This window comes from Lissotriton helveticus, chromosome 4_1, assembly GCF_964261635.1.
Source record: "Lissotriton helveticus chromosome 4_1, aLisHel1.1, whole genome shotgun sequence".
Classification (NCBI taxonomy): Eukaryota; Metazoa; Chordata; class Amphibia; order Caudata; family Salamandridae; genus Lissotriton; species Lissotriton helveticus.
In genome coordinates this window covers 58,040,988-58,066,712 of record NC_136063.1, presented here as the reverse complement: position 1 = coordinate 58,066,712, position 25,725 = coordinate 58,040,988, and the positions used below count along the sequence as shown (strand labels likewise).

Here is a 25,725-nt window from a genome sequence, read left to right as displayed (position 1 = left end):
CAAATGCTTGGGTCTCTCACTATGCGTCCCAGTTTGCCGCTGTGGACGAGGAGGGAGAAGAGCGTGAGGCTCTTCTAAAAGCAATTGAGGGCACAAATCACCTTTCCTTCACCAAAGCTGATATCATTAAAACTTTGAACAATATCCCAAAAGCTAGGGCACCAGGCCTGGACTCCGTTCCAGCAGACCTTTTTATGCATGACAAGGACCTTTGGACCTCTTACATCCACCTGCTAGCTAATGGCATTGCGATGGGCTCACCAATACCAGAGTCCTGGAAGGGTGCCGTGATTATCCCAATCTTCAAAAAGGGCGGTGCTCGGACCCAGGAAACTACAGGCCAATTAGCCTTATTGCTTACATACAAAAGGTAGTGGGGCAAGGCTCTTACTGGAGCGTATTCAGGGCTGGATAGAGGAAAACAATATTTTATCGCCTCTACAGGCAGGGTTCCGTAGCCATACCAGTACGATTGACCAAGTTTTTAGATTTGTTTTATTATATTGGCGTGTAGTGTTACTGGGGGGGTATGCTCTTTGCAGCTTCATTGATCTTAAATCAGCGTTTGATTTGGTGCCTCGTACTAAGCTGTGGGCAGCCTTACAAGAACAGGGCATCCCATTGGATATCCTGTCACTCCTAATCAGATTGCATGAAGATAATTTTGCCCGAGTCCGCTGGAACCAGCAAGGAAGTGTAACTGATAAATTCCCTATCGCAAGGGAGGTACGCCAAGGGTGTGTACTTGCCCCTACACTCTTCTCACTATACATCAATAGGGTGATCAGCTATTTTGAACAGCAACCAACCGATGCCCCCAAGTTGGATGGCAAGCTGATCCCCCTGTTGATGTTTGCTGACGACACGCTATTGATTTCGAAGACACAGCAGGGCCTCCAAAAGGCCGTTGGAGTCTTTGAAGCTTTCTGTAATGACCATGGTCTTGTCATTAATACATCTAAGACAAAGTTCATGGTCCTACACAAAAATAAATACGCCAGAGGGAAGGTGGTTATGGATGGGGTTCAACTGGAGCAGACCCAAGTATTTATTTATCTGGGCATAACCTTATCATCCAAATTAGACTGGAAACAGCACACCAACCAGCTGGTCACGAAGCACGCACAATTGACAGGAGCACTCACTAAGGAATTTTACTTATCTCATACCAGGCCAATCACCCGGTTTTAAAGATTTACGACGCCAAAAATGGAGCAGCAGTTCTTTATGGGGCGGAACTGTGGGGGCTCAGTAACTTAAAAAGGTTGACGGGTGCGCAAAATAATTTTTTGCGCAACATCACAGGCTTACCGGCTTCCACTCCATTGATCCCTCTCCACTATGATCTAGGGTCTCATGGCCTCGAGGATATGGCCAGATACAGATCGGTTGCCTACTGCAGGAGATTATGGGTCACCCCAGAACTCTCCCAGTATGCACGGGCCTTCCTCGAGGTGAGAGACTCCGATAAGGCCCATAAAATGAAGGAGGTAAAAGCAATATACAAGGCTATGGGATTATCTCCATTGTGGGGTGACCCAGTAGGGAATCCTTTTCCACCTAGAAAAACATTTCGAGACCTGTACTGGAAAATGCTGGAGGCAAAGAGATTTGGCCGCTGTATTGAACCATCTTTTACGGCAGATTTCCTAGAACTTAAGCATTCTCCGGCCTTTGAGGCTTATTGGGACTGGATTACCATCCCAGGGGACAGGAAGAAATATCATCAGATTAGGGTGGGGACATTACCACTAAATGCTCTCACTGCAAAATGGCCAAGGCTGTAACTGTCTTTTATGATTGAAAAAAATCAAAAGAAAAACTTTTTGAATTTGAATTTGAAACAATGATGTCGAACAGAGAAGAAAGTCGACAGGAAAGCCAAAAAACCCAAGGTGCTTGTAGAAAACTACAGAACTCAATCCGGCGGGTGGCTAAATCCTGTTCAGAAATCGCAGAAAGGATTTCTGAAGCCGAGAATCGAATTTCCACTCTTGAAGAGGAAATGATTGTACAGAAAGCAGCCATGGATGCGTTGACGATGCAGAGGAATGATATATCCTGGAAGCTTGAGGACATGGAAACTGCCTCCGGCGCCATATTTTAAGAATTCATGGTGTACCTGAAGGAGTTGAATGCTCAGACCTCAGCAAGTATGTGGTGAAACTTTTTACAGAAGCTTTACCGGAACTGACACAGTGGATACGGGACATGGAGATTCAACATGGCCATCGGTTACACTTCCGACTGAAGAATCAGGCGGGATCAAATTAATATAATTTGAGACCTATAGCTATACTGATATGTTTATCCAACCTTCTGTCCAGACAGGCTCTATATGACCTGGCCAGGCCAGATAGACAGGGAAGAGCGGCAGGAATTTAGTTTTTTGTTCGTCTAGATTTTTGCCAAGCTACGGTGGAATAAAGGTGGAAGCTACAGCAGTTAATTAGTCCCTTTCGCGACAAAGGCGCACAAGCTTTTCTTTTAAATCCAGATAAAATGAAAATAACATATAAAGATAAGATGAGATTCATTTACAAATGAGCTAAAAGCCAAAGAGTATTTACAAGAAATGAAGCCCTAGAGGAAGAAATGTTTGTAGTCCTCTAGGTTTATGGTAAACCGTACTCTAGATTTTTTTAAGTTGTTTTGTTTAATAAACACGGTTTGGGGGTATTGGTGAACTGGGGGGATTAGGGTGGCTAGGTGTTCTTTACGAGGATTTCCGTCACTGTAGACTGTTGGGTCTACCAGCCTCTAAGTTGCGAAGCGTAGGAGGGGGCACTTCGCTGGTAGAGGAGACAGTTGATGGGAGGTGGGGTGGGCTGTCAGTGTGGGGAGGGGGGTGGCTACCTCAGGAGGTGGGGAACGAAGGGTAAAAATTGTATAAAAGCCAGTAGCTAGTGCAGAACTTATAAAAGGAAGAGAGATGTTAAGAGAGAAAGGGAGTGTTTTCTGTAGTACTGAACCAGGCTAAAAATGGCACCTTTTTTTGTATGTACATTTAATGTGCAAGGTCTTAATGAAAGGGCCAAACGGCAAAGAGTAGCACGAGAAATTAGGAATATGTCCACTGATGTGGTCTGTCTCCAAGAGACACATGTTCCATGGAGTAAACATAACATACTAAAGGAGTTAGGGTATGAGCTTCTAGTTAGTACCGCTCAAGGTACTACCACCAGAGGTGTCACTATCCTCACCAAGAATAATTTTTTTAAGTAACTAAAAGTCTAGCAGACAAGAATGGTCTCTGGGCTATGACTGAGTGTGTAGTGGCTAATAAGAATTTAACAATATGTTCTGTATATGGCTCTAATATTGATGAAACTCAGGTCATTGAATATTTGAATAAAGATTTGGCTGCCTGGGCAACTCCTTGATATTGACGGGGGACGTTAATATTCAATTGGGAGAAGTGACCCATGGGCTAGGGGGAGATAAGTATTATGGACATAAATGTATGGCAGGAAACCTAGGGTCTTTAAAACCTTTCAACAGCTTTTTTACGAACATTGCTAAGTGGATGTATGGTCTAGGTTGAAACATCCAGATCCAGGATACACACGGTACTCCTGCCCACATCAAAAGTTAGCCAGGTTAGATTATTTTTTTGTAACCAAATCTTATTTGATAGATGCTTATATACAGATTTTTCCCTGAATTACCCTGGATCATAACCCTGTTCTTTTAAAACTTACAATGTATGGTCTGGCACGCTCCCGAGGAACATTTTCCTTTGATATCGAATACAATGGCAAGAGACAATTCCGTATCAATGAATTTATTAATTGTAATAGTATTGGAGTTGTTTATGCCATTATCTGCAGTTGTAGCAAAGTTTACATAGGGAGTACCAAAAGACCCCTAAAAATAAGGATACAAGAACACAGGCGGGCAATCATGAACTGTGACATAAAATCCCCACTGTATGTACACATGGAGAAGGAACATGGTTCCAATAAAAATTTTAAATTTCATGGAATACAGAAAGTGTTTCAACATGTGAGAGGTGGGGATTGGGAATCACGAATCCGCCAAACTGAAGCGCGATGGATAATTAAATGTAGAACGATGAAACATGGTTTGAATATTGATTCTGAATTACATCATTTTTTGGCATAATCACATACAAATTCTGAATCCAATCTAAGTATATGAGCAGTAGTAGTAAATGTTAAACTTGAGGAAATTAATTTGACATTTTTTCCATGTACACATTCTGGGATAAATATTATAGGCAAACGGTTCCATATGCAAAATATATTCAATTAAAATATGTAGCACCTGCATCTAGCGTCCGTTAATATGGTATTGACATGTACGACTCAGTCCACTGCGCTTACTTCATGTACATATTGTCCATTCTGTGGGATATATTAGGCTTATGAATATATTATAGCCTCATTGATTGGGAACCGATGAGAGTAGAGAATATGGCAATACTGATCGATTGTTATACATCGATAAGAGCAGAGAATATGGCAATATTGATCGACTGTTATACATATCCTTTCAGATAGACTGGTGACAATATAGTTATTTATTTACATTTAGCAATTGGCTAGGGCTAATTCGACCTTAGAATATCATGAAATATCCGCGGGCACTCTTAATGCTATCTACGGGTCGGATTAGACTGGGAGTTAGAATAGAATATAATGTCTGGGGTGTGCAATAATGGGAGACATGTTTAAACAGTTTGGGAGATTATCGCACAAATTTATATAGATCGGATTTCATTCGTAGGACACATCCGGTTATCAGTAGATTGGACCGGACTGGGAGCTAGCATGCAAAAGATTAATGGTGTTGCGCAGGAACGGAAGGCAGGCAAACTCACACTAACCGGACGTTACTCGCAGGTTGAGCCCGGATTGAATTGTCACATTTTCACTAATCGTAAACTGCGCATGAACGGAAACGGCCGGGAACAAACCGGATATAATAGATATAGCGGACCAGGGTGGCGACTCATAGGATTACACAGATGGTTCGAATTACACAGCACGTGGGAAATTTAGCAGGCGGTGATTGGATACTGGGCTCCTTTTAGGAAATGAGAGTTTACAGACGTTTACTATCGGGATTTATCGTACCCGGGTGGTGGCGGATGAACATGAGGCTTCGTTCCTGTTGGTAAGTAGAGGGAAATAGGTGGAATCTTGCAAAAACAGACAGCTTTCAGAGATGGTATTGATAGAGCGATGTATTTGTCTGTTTCCTTCATCTCTGTAGACATTGTCGGATTGGAAGGAAGTGATAGAATCGGATCAAAGGAGAATATTATTATTCCTTTTTCCATAGTAAATGGATTTTGGGTGAGTGAATTTCAAGACTACAGTCATTTCATATGACTGGTTATTGTTTAATGCAATACTTTGGTCACACATGAAGAGTTTGAAGTATCATGCATTCATTTTTAGGTGTGATATTCTTCTGACAAAGTGCTTCGAAGATTCTTGATTTAGAAAACAAAAGATAGAGCGAATGGAGATTTCCATTGATTAAGTGGTTACAAGGTATGACTTCCCATTGCCGTGATTTTAACTTTTAGCGACTGGGTTATCAGAAACAATTAGAACTCAATAGTTGGGCAGTAAAATTGGAAATCGGGACAACAGAGACTTATTATGTATCTATGACTGACCGGTCTCCTCTTGTTTACCTTAATTTCAGTTTTATATCATACCGGTAGATCATTGAAGAATCGGGCCTCATGTAGCGAGCTTCCTTGATTAAAGGTTCAAAAATACACGCAGATATAGAAGAGATTTAATACTAACATGCAAGGTGAGCATGACAATGGATTTTCTCCAGTCGGTTATATATTAATTTCCTTTGAACGGTTTGCCAACTTTATCCCAGGATGTTGAATTAATCTTTATGTAAATCTAATGAGTTTCAAATGATGTTTTGTAAATATGTGTAAATAGTTCCCGCAAGTTTTTGCAGTTTAGCAAAATAAATGTTATTTCTCCAGCACTAGGTACAATGGGCTGTGTTTAAGAAAATGTAAATTAATGACTTGGTCTTTTTCTACAGTGAGAACAATTAAGATTGACCATGTGAACTGATACAATTGTATTTTGTGTTTGTATTTGCAGCCCTGATGACGTCCTGCCTATAGGACGAAACGCGTCGGCTGCGGTCAATATAAAGAAAAATATTTTGAAACACAAGAATTACATTGCTTTTGTGATTGAAATATTATTTGAATATTAATGTGTATCGCTTGATTATTGATTCATTTGTATATCATTGACGATTAAATGATTGGACGTTTCTGAGACAATTCAGCACTCCCAGCTCATTCTTTGAATATTCACCTTCGAATCAGTGTGCTTCATAAAGAAGCCTGTAGCTGTTGTTCCCTGCTTGGTTTATTTACCCGGTCTTTTTACCAGCAAGTGTGGGTTCCTTTCCCTTCCGGTTGCTCGAGTTGTTGTGGGGACCTTTGGATTCCTTCCACATTGGTGTGTCGGTGTCTGCAGGATTGCGGGCATCGTGCAGCTGAGTTCGGGGCTGTTGTCCTGTTTGTTGCAGGACCGTGGGAAGTCCTTTTTTGTCCCGTTTAGCAAGGAAGTGCTGAGTTGCTGAACAAAGTTTGTTTCAGTACACGGCTGTGTGCTGGAGCCTTGGTGGATTCCTGACATGAAACTTCCTGGACTTTAGTAACCTATCACCCTCGCTATGTGTGTTTTGGGTGTATTCACAGACTTGGCGTCCTAGTAGCGTCTTTTGCACTTACTTTTTGATGTGGCCACAGTTTATCGCGCTGTGTCACTTCGTAGGAGCTATTTTTGGACAAAAGTTGTTTAAGGGTTTTTTTTATGTCATTTGACTTTTTCCCCTGCATATCTTGGTGGGAGTATATCTACTCTTCTGATACAGACATTACTCGTATCTGCCTTCATATGACACAACTGGGAAGCGTCAAATCACAGAAATAATACCGGTAAGGAGGGTTACGGTGCTGTTCACGCAAACAACTGTTGATGTATGTCCATAGGGAGATTGACAAATACAGTGTGTTACTCTAATACATATATTGCTGATTGTCTATCAATACAGGTACAGAGGTCGCTAATCACTTGTGAGGATTGAACAGGTGGAACTCAGACAAGGGGTATTGTGTCTTCCCTTCTCATATTTCTCCCACCCGATCCCTGTGCTCGGATAGCAAGTTTACTGTTTATTGTTCAGTAACTGATGTCGGAGTGGGGGTAGCAGACTGGGCTTATCCTTGCTTCCGCAGTGTTGGGCAAGGTTGGGCGGTAATCTGACAGGCAGCATCTACTGGGGCTATACGATAAGTTACAATGTGCTGAATATGCGTTGATAGAGGCTGTTAAGGGGAAACTTGACACTACACAAGTACAAACTGAGGTTGCATGCTGTAATGCCAGGATAAATGAGGAGTGGGCCAAAGACATAGCAAATAAATATCATCTTTTCAGGAGAGAGTTTTATGAGTTTGGCGAGGCAACTGGTAGATGCTTGGCCAAGAAAATTAGATGAAAGGAGGCTAAAAATACCATTACAGAAAATGAGGATTCGATGGGCAATATAGTAGAAACACCAGAGGAGTGCTTGACCGTGTCTCCTGGAAATTTTTATGGGCAACTATGAGGTGGTATTGGTTCGGAACTGTATATATCCAGGCTGTTCAAACTATGTGCAGATCCCTAAATGCGCAGGTCTGCGCGTTGGGACTTGAATTGAACCCCATAGTAATATAAAGGGGTATACGGTAAATTTGACCAAGACCCAGGTTATATGTACAGACCAAGCACACTTTAATGATTCGAGGGTGTTGAAGGAGGCAACGTATCTGGGGGTGTGTTTGAATGCGTGCCTTGATACGATGGTTCTATCCAATTGGGATTCTATGTTACGCAAGATTAAAAAGGAATTATATAGGATGCAAGGCCTACACTTGTCAATGCAGGGATGATGTAATGTCTTGACAATGAATATTCTCCCAAAGGTCCTTTATTTTTTCAGGGCGGTCCCATTAGAAATTTCAGGGAACCAGAATCAGAAATTACAATCTATAGGTAGAATTTCTGCGAGGGGTTTTAGTGTTCAGAGGTATATGGCGCACATCAGGTAACTGTGAAAGTAAGTAAATGATGCTAAAGTAGGAATGGTGCTCCTTGGTCAGGGGAAACCCAAAAACCCCTGAGAAAAGAGTAGCTCAGAGAACCACCCTATGGAACGTAAATGCAAGGTCCAGAGCACACGTGAAGATAAGAACTATGTAAGTATCAAAGTCCTTGAAATGCGAGAACAAGGGTAAGAAGGAAAGATTGCCCAAACATTAGTTAAATGCTTAAAGTTTTATAAATGGTTGTGGTCTTCCTTCAAGAGGAGAGCCAAAGAGAATACCAGCCGACACATGTTTCATCAGAGAGGCTGTTACCCGTGACTCTTCAGGGCTGGGGGTGTTACAAAAGACAATTGTACAGAACATGATAAAGAAAAATAAGGTAACAGTAAGAAAAAATGACTAATTTTGGTAAGAAATAAACACTTCCATGTGAGTGGAAACCTTAAGAGAGATAAGTGTAAAAGACAATAAAAGTGAAACTAGATAGTATCTACAGTGTGTGTGTGCAATCTTGTAAGTAGTAGTCTGGTTGAACATTCCGAAAATATGAGCAAACAAATGAGAAGCAGTAGAACACAAACTTTTTTGTATCAGAGGGAGAGAAAAAAGACCCAAAAGAATATCAGTTAAATATTAAAAGTAAAACAAGTCTATATGTTATCATGCTGATAATGAATCTATGGCCATGAGCATTGGCTATCCAAACGTAGCTGAAAGTGAGTGACGTGGTGTGAGTGATTTTGAAGGGAAAGACATCAAAATGTACAAAAAAATACATCATTACAGTCTTGATGTGCTAAAGAAAGTTAGTAAAAACAGAATTCGGTTGCGACACATTGCGAAACAACAAGCGTACTGTAAGTCACAGATTCAATAACGCGTTCACCTGAAAAAAATATAGGAGACACAAAGCAAAAACAAACAGCAAAGAAAAACAATATGCGCTTGTCCTGTCAGCTAAAATGAAAAGCCTCGAACATACTTAGTAGATTACGTGTGATTCTGTTTGGTGATTCGAGTTATTTACATACTGTAAATCCGATACAAAAATATGTACAAAATATATAATTTGGCACCCAAAACTGAAGTTACAACCGTTGTATTCAATAGCCCAATTCCAAAAATATTTTTTAGGCCAATGCTCATGGCCATAGATTCATTATCGGCATGATAAAATATAGACATGTTTTACCTTTAATATTTAAAAGATATCCTTTTGGGTCTTTTTTCTCTCCCTCCGATACAAAAAAGGATTTGTCCTACTGCTTTTCATTTGTTTGCTCATATTTGCGGAATGTTCGGCCAGATTACTACTTACAAGATTGCAAACACACACTGTGGATACTATCTAGTTTGTTAACACGTTTCACTTTTATTGTCTTTTACACTTATCTTCCTTAAGGTTTCCACTCACATGGAGGTGTTTATTTCTTACCACAATTACAGTCATTTTTTCTTACCATTACCTTATTTTCTTTATCATGTTCTGTACCATTGTCTTTTGTAACACCCCCAGCCCTGAGGAGTCATGGGTAACTGCCCCTCTGACGAAAGACGTATCGGCTGGTATTCTCTTTGGATCTCCTCTTGAAGGAGGACCACAACCACTTATAAAACTTTAAGCATTTAACTAATGTTCAGGCGATCTTGTCTTCTTACCCTTGTTCTCGCATTTCAAGGGCTTTGATACATAAATAGTTATTATCTTCACGTGTGCTCTGGACCTTGCATTCACAATCTGTATGTAGTGGCTTCTTGTGGGCTCAGGGTAAACCCTGATGAGCTATGAAATTTATGACCCTTCTGCGAGTACGAGGAGGCTGGGCGGTTCCCAATTTTCAGTATTACTATTAGGCATGTTTACTACTACATATGGGAATCTTATTAGTTGGGTAGAACGAGAAAAATGTAGGTGAAATACTGCATATTTTCAAGATAATATTGGATTCTACAGCGGAGAGAATTTTTTTATAAGAATATTGATCCCAGCTATTACGAAAAAACAGGTTTGAAGTTGGTCCAGGCTGCCCATAAGGCTTGGCTTCAATTCCGGAGATTTCTGCAGATTGGTAGGATTAATTATTACACCCCCATGGATACTCCAGCTCTACTTCCCTCTATTTTTTCAGACGGTATTATGAATAGATGGAAATGTAAAGGCATTCATATTCTAGGAGACTTAGCAGAAAGCAGTGGTGTTAGGACATACGCTTTGTTAATGTCTAAGTATGATCTCCCTAAAGCAAACTTTTCAACTAAGATGCTAGATATGTGACTATTGCTTAAAAGAGGCGATGTTTCACGCCTAGCAGAGACAAATAACTTACTAGAGGTAGGGTTTTTTACAAAGCACTTATTGAAATACAAAACAATGATGTAGAGGAACGGAATGCTAAATGGAACACCAGGCGGTCCCTCGGAGAAAAAATCCTACAAGAATCTATTATATTAGCTGATAAACTTTTAATCTCCTCTAGTTTCAAAACTCAACAGTACAAGACCATTTTTAATTTGTTTTACACACCTGCAACAATTTCTCGCTGGGTGGGTGAATGAAGATAAGTGCACTCTGTGTGGGATGGAACAGGCAGATCTAGTCCATATGTTCTCTACATGTGGACAACTGAAACAATTAATTAATATGATGCAGACCTTCTTGACGGAAGTTACAGGGGCACAGATTGTAATAACCCCTACAGCTATGTTACTGGGGATATTAGAAGATGGTGTGCTAGCACAGGGAATGTATACTTTTAGATACTTAAAAGATATTGCTGTTGCAGTGGCTAGACTATGTATAGCATCACTGTGGCGGCAGAAAGAACCTCCCTCCTTTGAAATGTGTAGAGGAAGGTTGTATGCTATATGTAAACTGGAAACTAGCCTTCATGCCATCAAAGGGTTACAGAAAAGGAGACTGGGTATAAAGATCTGGGGGGCTATTATTGAGCACTAAACATCTGCAATACATTAAGATGATCCTCCGTGGGATCAAATTGTATAATGCTCTGTCTTCCTCTTTTTTTTGTTATTATTCTCCTGCATTCATGGTTTATATATATTTATTTTCTGCAAATGGCTACATGCTAAAAAAAAAAAAAGGAAGGGTTCTCTTTCAGTACAAAACCTATGGCAGACACTATGTACTATTGTGAAAAGGTGAATGGGCGAGCCTTAGGGAGAGAGAAGGATACTACCATATCTCTTTAGATATTTTGCCATTCTGCTCACTCCCTTTCATGCAGCACTGCATTTTTGGTTGCTAAGATGTGATGTGTTGTAGAGGTGTGGCGCCGCGACTGGAGAGGTGTGGCGCCGCGGCCAGGGCGACTGACGCTGGAATCTGGAGATCAGGGTTCGATCCCCGACTCCGGCGGCAGGTTAGCCCAGCACCATGTGACTCTGGGCAATAGCTCGCTTAATCTTCCCGACGGCCCCCTGCGCCTAGAGACCCTTACGGGTGATTGTGCGCTTTACAAAATGTGGATTATTATTATTGTCTGAGCCTTTAGTGAATATACCTAACAATCTTCAACAGAGCAAAAGTAGGGCTAATAGACCTCTGGACACATGAAAAGTTGAAGACTTTTATCTACTTACATTTATGTTTTTTGTTATCATTATGCACCTTTTTGTCAAGAAACAAATATTACATGTTAAAAGGTCTCACATTAAAAAAAATGTTTTTTGTTTCCTTGCATTCTTTCTGACTATATAGGAAGAAGTTTTATTGTAGCCTTCACTGACAATTTGGGAACTTCAGCCACCCTCGCACTACAGGTGAGCAGTTATGATGAGCCATGCATGGTGCAGGTCACAGTCCCCTCTCCACCCTACAATCAGACCGTGCTCTTGGCGAAAAACAGCACAACAGAGGTGGTCTTTCCTACAAACTACATGCTCACCGCAGGTGAAAGATCAAGGAAGCTGGTGACGGTGAGCTCTGATGCAGATATTTCAGTCATTGCATTTAACACAGGTACCTATTCTGCTGATGCCTTCGCCTGCCTCTCCAAACAAGACTTGGGCACAGAGTACTTCATTTTCACATCCCCAGGTTGGTATGGAAACCATTTTGCTGTTGGCAATGGTGAAGATGTTGAGACTCAAGTCAATATTACAGTGTCCGGCTCCTTACTCATTGATGGAACCAGATATCAAGACAAACAGATGGTCAGCATCACCCTGGCTCCACAGGAGGTCCTTCTGCTCAGTGACGCTAATGACCTGACTGGCACCAGAGTTGCTTCTTCAACACCCGTGGCTGTTTTCAGTGGTAGTAAATGTTACAGCTCACCATCGAGTTTCTGTGACACTGTAATCGAACAGCTATATCCTGTGCAAAGGTGGGGGCAACAATTTGTTGTATTCCCGCTGATGACTAAAGAAGTGAGAGACACTATTATTATCATCGCTGCAAGACCAAACACCACAATCACTCTTCGTACTGAAAGCACCACCCTACAGTACAGCCTTCAGCCTGGGTCTCACGTCACCGTGGACTTACAAACAGGGATGCTTGTGAATGCGACCAAGCCAATCATGGTCGGATATCTCTTCCAGGGGGGCTACAGTTCATTACCATTCATATTCGATCCTTTCATAGCAAACGTTCCACCCAGTAACTTTTCCTGGAGATACTACAAGTTTGTTACCAAAGAATCTTTTAACAACTCCCTATTTATTGTGTCTCGCTCATCCTCCTCATTATCCGACTTTCTTCTCGACTACAGACCATTAAGTGATTATGTATCGACCGTGCGGCACATGGAAGGCTTCACAGGTTGGGAAGTGAATTTAGGGAAAATCAGTGGGCAACATGAAATTTCCCATCAGTCGGAGACATTTGGAATTTATGTATATGGAGTTGAAAATAGTATATCTTACGGATATTCACTTGGCCAAGCGGAGTCATTTTCAGGTATTGAACAATTATATTTTTATATCTGCCATTTTTCTTTTCTGATAAGTTTGATAATTGAAAATATTGAGTTTGTATGCACATCTCATTTATGTGCATTTGTAAAGCACAACACTATTTAGAGAGCTATCTAGAAAGGAAAAGAGTGCAGACTGTAGGTCAGAGCCCACAATATTATTCAGAATGTAGAGGGAGGTCATTGGCGTCAATTCACCAAAATGCCTGGGGTAGAGGAAGTGGCTTCAAATGCCCCTTGACCTTCACTTTCACTCACACATATGTTTATACATACACACACATTCACGTATACACACACACTTTGCCTACACATGCACATGCACACATAGATACACACACATGCACTTACATAAACACACTCAAAACTGCAAGAATACAAACAGCATATATACATTTGAGAGCACTTGTTTTACCTACCTCACCTGCCAAGAAAAGTCTCTTGCCAGCTATAGGCTTTTAGGGCATACTGGATTCCTTTGGAACCTTTTGATATATCAAATGTCTTCTGCGGTGGCTGCTCAGTCCAGTCGGGAGATGTTTGCCTTGGTGGACACAGTGACAGCAAATAGACGAAATCTCCAAATACATTTAACCAATGGGAGTACTCAGGATAAGAAGGTCCCATCAGATCAAGCAGTAACTTATAAGTGCCAATTATCTTGCCACATAATTGTAACCTTAGATCCTAAGTGAGTGTTGGTAAAGGACCCTTGATTAGCGAGTCAGGTGTCAGCAAGCAGATATGGCAATGAACACCTTGAGGGAATCAGTATCTGGATTAAAAACTTAGTAACACAGAGAGAGACAGCCCAGTCACCCCAGATGAATAAATAAAAAGTATCGTAACACTCATGAACCCAGGGAATCTTTCTTGGGGGAGAGGGACCTTAAAAAACCCCAAGAGAAAGTCTTTAGCTTCTTCCTTGCTGAGATCCATGTTTCTGATTCAGTGCAAATTAAATGATACCTTTTGACACAGTTTTCAACTAAGCCGCCAGTCCAAGGTGCTTTAAAATGCTCTGAAAATTTCTTCCGTCATATTATCTAAGATGCTTTTCAAAACTTTCTTTACATGATATCCAGTCTTATTGAATAACATTGACCATTGTTTTCTGAAATGCCCCAGTGTTAAGTCAAATATGCTCTATGGTAAAGTTGTTTGTCAGTCTATTCCAGTTAGAGCCCAACCAATTGAGAATTCCTGGCTACACACTTGAAAAGGGCACATCAAACATATTAGTTTAACAGCTATACGTATGTATATATATGCTATTTCTATATCTAAAACATAGTGAAAAGACAAAGGAGTGATGCACATGCATTGTGATGTATTGTACTTTTAAGACGATTGTCATACACTTTTCCCTAAACTGGATATGGGACAGGGTGGTCCTGATGAATATTAGGATGTTGTTCAAGATCCTAGGTGCAAGGATGTAAAAGGCCTCCTTCCTTGTTTTGTTTTACACTGCTTAGCCTACAGTTTGATTGGTTCCTGGCTGTGGGTGTGCTAAGAACCGCCAAAGATGGCGAGCTTATCTGCCAGATAAGCAGGATTCTGGTTGTGAAGACTGTAAATGATGCAGCTGGTTTTGAAGATATTGTTGCCTGGCATGGGTATCCAAGGAAGTTCCTTCATGATGGGGTAGAAGTGATCATATTTCTTCTGGCCCTGGATGAGGCGTGCTGATGTGTGTAGGATGCCCTGATAGCTTTAACATGTTGCACACTGATGTATACACTTTTTTGAAAATGTTTGAAGTTGTGTGAAATCCTGTGCCTGTAATGTAATTTTTTTTCAAGTTAAATAGCGTTAAATTGAGAAGTCCATGTTTCCTTTTGTTTTGCAGGATACAGCATTACCACTGGAACAGAGAATTCTAGAACAGCGACCTCGAAGGGTGAGCTAATAAAACAATAACTTGCACAATATGTGTCTTCTAAGAAAGGAATCACTGCTAGCCTTTCCTATGAGTTGGATTTGTCATGTGAAGATTGATTTCCAGAGGAATATAATCCAACTTTATTTTGAAAGAGAAAACAATTAGATGGACTGAAAACAAATAGTCCAATTGTCATCACCATTAAATAATGTTGTCTTCTTCAAAAAGCTCCTATAAAACCTAGTTTTCATTCCTGATTTGACCCCTAATAATCCGCTGAAATGCTTTAGTTATTTTGGCAAGTAGGTGGCTCTTCCCAATTTGCAAAAGTGCAACTGCTACAGCGCCATTTTATTCCTTAATACACTGCAGTCCCTTCACATTCAACTTGGTTTACGGCAGCAGCACAAACATACTCTGCTTATTTTCCCAAGCTTGTATATTCTCTATATAGAGTCCTTACTTAACTTTGCCAAAATCTTTTAGTAAATCACTGCTTGAATGTTGACATGGGTGGTTTGATATCACAGAGTGTATTGCTGTCCTATTCCGTTTTGTATGTTAAAGGCTCATATTCCACAGATACCAACAATTGGGAACGGCTGTTCATTTTTCTCTTTCCTCCTAGTGCACATGTTCAGTGTCCATATTAGAGGTTGGAAGATGCATATCTACTTGAAGCCACTACATTGCGTGGAGGAAGTTTCTCCATGCGAAAAATAGATCACTCTCAACAGAGCTACAGGATTAACCCTGGTGGTTAAGTTATGCCGGTGTTTGCTGGTGCATGGCACTAGCACTTATCGCTAAACACCAACACTTATTTTAGACACCCTACCTCATGGTGGCACTATATTTTTAAGCAGTGCTCTTCCCTAAAGTATTCAACGGTCATGAAAATAATAAAAATAAATGGGTCCAAGCCATGCTTTCAGTCAAAATAATCCAAACCACCACGCTTGTATTGTGTGATGCGCAGTATGTGACTGTGCGGACAGGGACAGCAGGTACTGCCAATCATGATGACCTCCAGAGGAATATCACGTGCCCTGGCACATACATTTAAAAAAAAAGAGGCACTAATAATGCCCTTATATAGAAAATGCAACATAGCTACAATAGTAATGCCTATTCCTGCGAAATGAGGCAGAGCTGCCATGGTGATTGCCATAAGGGAGAAATGCAGCAAAACTACCACGGTGATGCCCCTCTTGAAAAATGCAGCAGAGCTACCTTGGTAATGCCCATTCTTGAGAAATGCAGCAGACCTACTATGGTGATGCTCATACATGAGAAATGCAGAAGAATACCAAGATGATGCCAAAGCATGAGAAATACAGCAGAGCTACCATGGTGATGCCCGTACATAAGAAATGCAGCAGCAGTACCATGGTGATGCTCATCCTTGAGAAATGCAGACGACCTACCATGGTGATGCCCATTCTAGAGAATTGCAGCAGTACTATCATGATGATGCCCATGCATGAGAAATGCAGACCTATCACAAAGATGTCTATACTTGAAAAATGCAGCAGAGCTATCATGGTGATGCCCATCCCTGAGAAATGCACCGCTGGTGCCATGGTGATACCCATTATTGAGAAACACAAAGAGCAAATATGGTGGTGCTCATTCTTGAGAAATGCAGCAGAGCTACCATGGTGATGCCCATGCTTGAGAAATGCAGCAGAACTACAATTTCAATGCCCATACTTGAGAAGTGCAAAGAGCAACCACGGGATGCCCATTATTGAGAAATACAACATGATGATGCCCATACTTTAGAAATGCAGCAGAGCTACTAAGGGGATGCAAATCCATGAAAAATGCAAAGAGCTGCCATGATGATGCCAATTCCTAGGAAATGCAGCAGAGCTTCCATGGTGATGCTCATTCTTGAGAAACGCAGTACAGCTACCATGGTGATGTCCATTCTTGAGAAATGCAGGAGAGCTACCATGTTGATGCCAATTCTCGGGAAATGCAACAGCTCTACCATGGTGATGCCCATTCATGAGAAATGCAGCAGAACTACCATGGCGATACCCATTCTTGAGAAATACAGCAAAGGGGGATGCCCATTCTTGAGAAGTGCAAAGAGCTACCATGGTGATGTCCATACTGGAGAAATGTAGTAGAGCTACCATGGTGATGCCCATACTTGAGAAATGCAATGTGCCCCCAAGGTGATGCCCATTCATGAGAAATAAAACAGAGCTGCCATGATGATGCCCATTCTTAGGAAATGCAGCAGAGCTATCATGGTGATTCACATACTTGAGAAAGGCAACAGAGCTACCATGGGGATGCCCATCCTCGGGAAATGCAAAGCGCTACCATGGTGATGCCCATCCTTGGGCAATGCAACAGAACTACTATGGTGATGCCCATACATGAGAAAGGAAACTGAGCTGCCATGGTGATGCCCATTGTTAGGAAATGCAACAGAACTACTATGGTGATGCCCATACATGAGATCGCATCAGAGCTACTATGGAGATGCCCGTTCATTAGAAATGCAGCAGAGCTTCCATGGTGAAGCCCATTAATGAGAAATGCAGCAGAGCTACACTGGTGATGTCCATACTTAAGAAATGCAGCAGAGCTAACATGTTGATTCCCATTGTTGCGAAACGCAGTGTTATGTTTCATTTAGGTACCCTTATATAGGCCCGGGTAATATCATACACATTCACCTACATTATCTCCCTTATACTACACAGTAGCGAGCCTTTAGGATTGAACCTTTACCTAGTTCTAGTCCTGGACAATAGCGTCTGATAACTTCATCGATAGACTCATACAGTATAAATGAATATTTATAAGGGTTCTTCGAAACCAGGCAGAGGATACACAACCTGCATAATTTCTACGTACAAGGTTCATCCCATGCGTCATCCTCAAATCCAAAAATGGCTAATACAAGAAACAAGGGACAAAAAAAAAACAAGATACTTTCTGTATAAATACAGCACATCTTGCTAGGGTTCGAAAGAGGGAAGTGAGACTTCCACGCCGACACACTGACCAGAGGCACTGAGGCTCCTGCATGCAGATGCTCAAGCTGACAGTGGACTAACACATCCCTCACGGGGTGTCTAACGCAAGACCAAGACAGGGTCCAGCACTCTCTCACTTCAGGTAATGCTGTTAGACTAAATCCTAGAGGGATTCTTAGCTTCACACCTACTCACATGCTAGGTACACTTCTAGATAGGCATCGAGTACACACACTTTTATCATGCATTTTATATTCATGTATGTATTCATAATTATTGCAAGATGGTAGAACTGTACTATCCTTTTATTTTCACTGTACTTCTAACCGTAAATATCTGCTACTGTGTAAAAGTTACTGCAGCACTTATCTTTTACACTAAAGGAACAACTGTGCAATAAAATCTCATTGTAATACACCCAAATGTTTCTTCTGTGTAACTCTCTAAGACTGAATAAGTGATCACGAGTGACTGAGCGAAAGGTAGTACATTGTTTCTACAATCCAGGGGGATCAGAGTTGTCATGTTCTGAGGTTGCCATAATCTATTCTCTCCCTGATAAGAGGAGATTCTAGTGGCACTGTGAGCTAGCTAAGACAGAATGGGTAACATTCTCGGTGGGGGTGTTCAGAGTCAGTCTGTCACTAATCCTACAGTTTATGTTATCCAAATGTGCAAGTCCTGTATGGGTGATATAGGAACTACACAACATTGCACCACCAACGTTTGTTGGGTACTTATTGAACAGTAGAATATGAGTAGTTCAATCGTGCTAATTTTCAGAGACCCCTACTCACAAAACACCAGAAACGTCTGGAGTGGGTGGGCACCTACTCCCCCACAGCTGAGTAGGCAAAATATCATATTTATTGGCTACTGGATAATCAACCTTGAAGGACACAGTGTTCCTAAACTTGTGAATAAAACCTTATCTTAGTTCCCTTGAACAAAAGTATTCTTTAACAAAAGTGACTGAGACTGGAAATAACCCAGTATTAGAGCTACATATCTCAGATGGTGAAGAAGATACAGACACAATTCCAATTGCAGAAAAATTCAGACATACAATCACCCTGAAACTGTTGGAAAATAGTTTATCAGCTAGGGGCAGCTTAGTAGTATTCGTGATTGAGGCACACAAATCAAACAAAACAGTTCTACTTTATTAGTGGGTTACATTCCCAGCAGCAGATGTGAGAAGTCATATATTTCACTCCTACACAGAGGGAGATACACCAATGGAATACGGCCCGTTCAAAGACATAGAGATTCCACTCACGTACCAGGTTCACTTATACTTGTTTAAAGGGGTCTTACCCCACATAAGAGGAAGAGTAAAAATAGGCCCGCTCGGGGGAGAAGGGGCAACTTGGCCTATATTAGCAGCTAACACACCACATCCTGACATTGACACAATGCCACAGGCAGACTTACTCTTCTAACACATAGATTTATTTCAAATCTACAGAAGCGTGACATAATTCGTCATGAGGACTTTCACAGTCCAGCCAACAACAGTTGCAACAAATGGAACTCATTCTCAGGGTACTGCAACAAAAATCACATCACAAACGTTACAGGCTACCGCCTACGAAACGTCAACAAATGCCATTCTGGGTAGCTCAGAAAATAACTCAGCTCGAGGCGGTATTTCCCAATACTAACCAGTTTGCAAAAAACACAGAATTCTAACTATCTAATTGCCCATGGGGATAACACCACAAGTAGAAGATTGTACCACTTGGGGTACAGTCTTGCTGTCATGGTATTCCTTCGTTAGCAGTAGTGCCTGATGTATTAAGACAAATACAAAATGAGTACAGAGCACAGCCTGCCCTAAACTTAGGGATGAAGTTACTAGGTAACTATGACCAGGTATAAGCCATAATACTAGCTATTATTAAAGGGGGAGCAGCTTCGGTGGTGATCTGCCAATGCCTAAGGGACTTCAGTCCTATAGATCAACAACACAAACTACCCAGAGTAATTGAAATTATGTATGCAGAATTAGGCAGAGACAGTTTACGTGGGAAAACTTTAAAACCACAACTGATGGGTCTAACTATAAAGAACACTTCCAAGCAGACTCCTGCTTCTTCTAAAAGGAAATGAGATAATAAAAACAACACAAGTTTAAAGGAAACAGATCTCAATCTCGAGGCAGATCTCCTCTACAGGAGCCCTTTAAAAAGAGGAAAATTTCAGGAAAGGGATAATATTAGGAAACCTCAGGATACTGATACATGTTCCTCTCGTTCCTTTCAGGGTTCATGGAAAAACTCTGAGAGGGAAGGATGGTCAGAAAGACAAGAAGAGCACACAAAGTCCAGAGACAAACAGCAGGCTCAAGACTATACTTCCAAAAAAGAAGAAAAGTCAAAACCTCAGTAGAAGCAGAAAGTTGTAGGCCTGAAGATCAGACATGCCCAGTGTTATAAATGGGATCTCTGGTTGGCTAAGTGTTGCGCCAAAACCAGGCAGAGACCACCACTCTAGTCAGGGCTTGGGAGTTACACGCCAAAGATAACCCCTGCTCACCCCCTTGGTAGCTTGGCACGAGGAGTCAGGCTTATTCCCGAAGGCAATGTGTAAAGCGTTTGCACAACACACAAACACAGCAGCAACACACTAGACACACCACAAAAGAAACTCCTACAAGGTTATTTATAAAAATAGCCTTTGCATTGCCATAAACATATTATTACACAATTTACACAGTGCCAACTGGCACTGGGCAGTATCTACAGGGGGTTATATACACATGACAGGGCCATTAGGGCCAAATTCAGAACAATAATAAAGGGAAATTAGCAAATGTAGAACATATACTAACTGTAGCACACAATAATAAATTGTTAGCACAACCAGTAATTACTAGCGCAATAATGACCTCAGCATCATCACAGTAGCATTAGGTATAAACCATATCCTGCATAAACCTCAGGGGCATAAATACATTATGCATAAGCACCATTGCATCACATTAAGCCTCATAAGCGTTAACACCTTGGGCAATAGATTAGCAAAAAAACTGTGTGCCCCAATCGGGGGTACAACACATGAAAACGGTCCCCAGGCCAACTGGCCTCTCACAGGGCTCCAATGCCCTACGTCCAAAACAGTCAGGGGTGGCTGCAATGCAGTGAAGTGAAAGTGCGCACCAGTGGCCTAAATGTAGCAGCGGCCCACTAATTGCTTGGCAGCTGTAAAGGCACTTGCACTCCCTGTGCCAATGCTGTCCCTCTCAAGGACTCCTAAATCCATCTGCGCCAACCGTGGCTGCTGCCGTATACCAGGGAGAATGGACTGAGTCCTGCTCTGGAGCTCTTGAATAATAACACTTGCCCTCTTGGTGCTGCTGCCCTCTGTGAGCAGGGCAGCTGGGAGAAATGGGGCATGGTCAACTCGATGCCCTCACATTGGAGCACACAGGCTCTAAAACAAATATGCCCCCACAAGAACAGAAAGAACAGGCACAACTGTGCCTGTGAGCCCCACTCGGGGGAACTCCTAAATGGCAGGAAGAAAAGGGGTCTCCCAATGTTGGAGCGGTCCACTGCCCTGCGGGACTGCTTATCAAGAACCGAGACCGTACATAGGTCGTCCCACTCAACTGGGACTCTCTCGCGGTCTACTCTCCTCTTGGTGTCAGTACTGTGGAGCTTCTCCTGTGCTGGGGAGGCTCCACGGTAGCGTGTCTTCATTTACAGCGGGGGGAGGCACCGGCAATGTGCCTCTGGCCCCCGTGCCTCTGCTGGCAGACTGCTGCAGTTTTTGCGGCATATACAGGAGAGCGGGGTAGGCTCCTGCATGGCTCCTGTTTGGCTTCTTCCTGGCAGTATGTGGGGCATGCACTCCAGCCCCCATCAGCCCCCATCAGATGGGCCATTGCCGGACATTCTCGAGGACGCTCTCCTGTTGCGGGGCAACTTCCGGCGGGAGGGCCAATCCCAGCGCGGCTCCCCTCTGTTGTCAGCGGGGAGCCGGCACAGTGCTCCTGGGACTCTCAAGCTGGCAGCGGTGAAACGGAGCAAATGAGGGGTAGGCTACCTCTCTAATTATACTTTGAAGCTGGGTTGGCACCGCGAGGACACAATTATGGAAGAATGAGCGGGGTGGGTACCCTCTCGAGAAATAACCCAAAAAAGCGGCAATTATGCGGGGTGGGAACCTGCCTTTAAAATATGACCAACAGACCACCAAAGATGCGGGGTGGGCACCTGCCGAAGTCCTCAAGACCAGCCAATTGCGGGGTGGACACCCACTCCTTCGGAGTGCACGGAATGTGTGGTGGGCTCCCACTCCGAGGAGACGGCAGGGCAGGGGGTATCCCTTTGTCGGGATTACCTCGAGATTGACCACCGCTTGCCGCGGCAGAGCCCTCACACCCTTTCCATGAGAAAAGCGCCCTTTAGAACAACAGCAAAGGAGAGCACTCTTAAGTCCTGGAAGTCCCAAGTCCAGGGTCAGAACAAAGCGCTCTTCCACATTAAAACAAGGCAGGGTTCAGGGGGCACAAGGCTGGGATCAGACAGGCCAGCACACAGGGCCCTCCAGAAGAGAGGCAGTCCCTTGTGGCAGTTCCTCCTGGAGCCCAGCAGCAGCAGGCCCCATCATCAGGATCAGTACGGCAGAACATTTTCATGGGGTCACAGCCCCTTCTTTTCTATACACATATCCCCCATTGTCACAGCACAGGGCTAGGTAAAAGCAGATGCAACTGGTTTGGGGGAGCTTTGGAGCACTTTGTTGTGCTCAGCTCCTCTCTTCTTTGTCAGGTGGATGCTAGGTGCGCAGAAGCACCACAGGGGGTGGATCCAGCATTGTGAAGGGAAGGCACAGGCCTATTTAGGTCCCAAGTGCAACTCCTCCCTCCCATCTACATGCAGATCTCCCTATTCACCACTGGGCAGATTCATCCTGCCTCCTGGAGCCAAGCACACCATCCAGGCCCTGTCAAACACAAGCCAGACATGCAACTCTACGGCTTTCCATAGAATTCACTGCGAGACGCCGCTCGTCCACTGAAGACTGTGCATATTAAGCACAATATTAAAGCTGCATTCAGAAATATCTTGACTGAGGCATTCAACCTTAAGAGATCCATTCTCCAAATATAGATCCATTCTCCAAATATAGAGATTGAGTTTTTTGACATCTACAAACAATCTGTCTTGAAGATGGTCTGAAAGACGCAAGCAGGACAGACCGAAACGTCGACCCTTTCATCTATTTCCAAAAGAAATTCTTTTTCTTAAAGTCTCACATTTTTTCTTTTCTGAGATTTGTGACTTGATATTTATTTGGAATAGTTGTTCAGCTATGTTTTGTTAGCACAATTTGATTTTGGCTTCTATACATACTGTTTTTTGCTGAAAAAGTTTTTATCCAAGTATTACTATGTACTCCATCTTTGTATCTCAAATGCCAAAATAAGATTGTCATTTTCTTTCAAATTACCAAAGCTCTCCCGTGTTTCTCTTCAATTAACTGAATGTATTGATGTTTAGTTGTCTAATGATACTTAGATGTTAGTTCTAATAGGAGTAACATTCTTGACTAAGTTTTGATTTAGAGAAGTTGATGGTTAAAAAAAATCCCTTGTAGGTCTCTTTTACTTTTCAACTTCTTAAAGTGGCACTTCTCCACCAGTCACAATAAATTTGCGCACACGATTGCACAGCATTTTTTCTCACGAGTTCGCACATATCAAACTCGTCCCTGCACTCCTCTCATACCAGGAACTACTATGTAAACACGTATCCCCCATGCATTCCTATGTGAAAGCAGGCCAATCTCACCACATGCACTCAGAGAGCACACACACTTTATACTGGGCCACGGTGCTAAGGTGCGCAGAGGCCAAAAATCACTACCATCATGTCAGAGCTGAAAGCAAAAAGTTCAGGGGTGAACCTGCCAAAAAGGGCCAAGTCCAACACCCAGACACAACTTCTGAATGGGGAATGGACTCATACAATGCTAGACAGTGCAGCAGAAGTAACAATAGCTGGCCAGAACCTGATGGAATTTCTGGTGACAGCGGACTTGAATGATTACATCAGAGTGGAAATAGCAGATAAGAGGGTAAGTGTCCCACATAAGTTATATGAAATAACACTCCAAATGGAGGGAAACAAGCCCAGAAAAGTTAAAGGTCTCTTTTAGGAGAATCTGTCATCTGGTTATTACATCCTATTAGCTGAACAAGATTGCCGTCATCACTTGTTATGGAGTGCCATAGGGGAGAAACAGTAAATTTTTCAGCCTTCTCCGACCTCGTCCCTATTAATTTTAAAAACACATATATGCATGGGAGTGGGCATTTGCCCTACCTCCAGTAATGTACAAAAATCATGCCGGATGGGATGCAAATTCAACCCACCACGTTATCCCTTTAAAGGTTTTGCCAAATGCACAGAGACAATATCCAATAAAGCAAGAAGCTAAAAAACAGGTCAGGGAGATCTGAGATCCACTTTAATTACGAAGAGGTGTTTGAAAATTGCAGCTCATCAATGAACAATCCTTTGTTTCCCGTAATGAAACCGGACAACTCATATTGTCTAATTTTAGATTATATACATTTAAACATATGCACAAAGATATTCGCTGTTAAAAATGCACACCGTGAATGGATGCATTAATGAATAACATTGTGCGGAAAAAAATACAAAACTACACTTGATATCTCAAATGGATTTTTCTGCCAAAATAAAGCGCCTGAAAGCAGGTATTTGAGCGCTTTTTCAGTATTTGGGTCCCAATGACAATGTTGTCATCTCCCCAAGGGTATAAGAAAACCTGGGGTTATTTTCAGCAAGAGTAACAGAGTTACTAAAATTTTGATGAGGAAGCATTGTCCTATGTGGATGATATTTATCTGATTGACTGCGACTTAAAAAGACACTTGACCAGGGTGAGCACCATAGTTATGGGATTCGCCTCTGATGTCTACAAATTTAATTAATAATTGCCCTCCTCAATGTCCAAATTTTAGGCTATGCGCGTACAAGTAAAGGGAAACGTCTGGCAGATAACTTTTTAAAAAAGTGTGCGCTGCTCCAACCTCCAAAATCCTAAAAAAAATTTACAATCAATACTGGGATTCCTAAATGTTGGCAGAACATACATTTTGGATTACACGGATGGAGTAAAACCTTGGACACGGGAACACACAAACATCCTACGTTCACTACAAGAAGACATAATAGCTTCAAAACACGTTCAGAAGCAAGTAAACATACGTAACTTAGTGATACCTGCCATAATGGGTCAATATGGGTACACTTACTTAACCTTCAATGAAGGTGAAACAGCACCGATCACTTACAAATCACACCTGTACACAAACGCAGAAATGCATTTAACTTCAATAGTTCAGACCGCTGTAGCAAGAGAAAGTGAAGAAATATGTATATGCCAGCCCACTTTGTTTGCTTTTGCTCTAAATTATTAGCAACATATCAAACTAAATTTTGATTTGTTAGGTATATTTATTTTTACCTTCTCTTTTTTCAGTTTATTTCAAAGAAAAAATCAATCATTTCTATGTCAGAAAACAACACAACATGTATAACAAATATCTACATCAACTTATACACACAATTTATAAAGAAAACATTAATCAAAAAGACATTATTACATCCACATTCACTGTACACTATACACTAGACTTTCATTATGTACAACCTCATTTGTGCAAATCTATTTTTAAACGTTCCTCAGGCAAGTATTATCTCTTCGCCTGATTGACCCTCAGTGGTTGAAATTAGAGGAACAATGATGAAC

The 25,725-nt window shown here is 41.9% G+C and overlaps 1 protein-coding gene across 1 annotated transcript in view; it reads left to right on the top strand.

Moving 5' to 3' along the window:
- Positions 1-25,725, top strand: part of LOC144827855 (uncharacterized) — a 237,089-nt gene that overhangs the window by 26,724 nt on the left and 184,640 nt on the right. Inside the window, exons 3-4 of the mRNA XM_078686020.1 lie at positions 11,832-13,034; positions 14,903-14,953. Of these exons, the coding sequence (XP_078542146.1) occupies positions 11,918-13,034; positions 14,903-14,953 (1,168 nt within the window). The 5' untranslated portion in view covers positions 11,832-11,917. The remainder of the gene's footprint in view (positions 1-11,831; positions 13,035-14,902; positions 14,954-25,725) is intronic.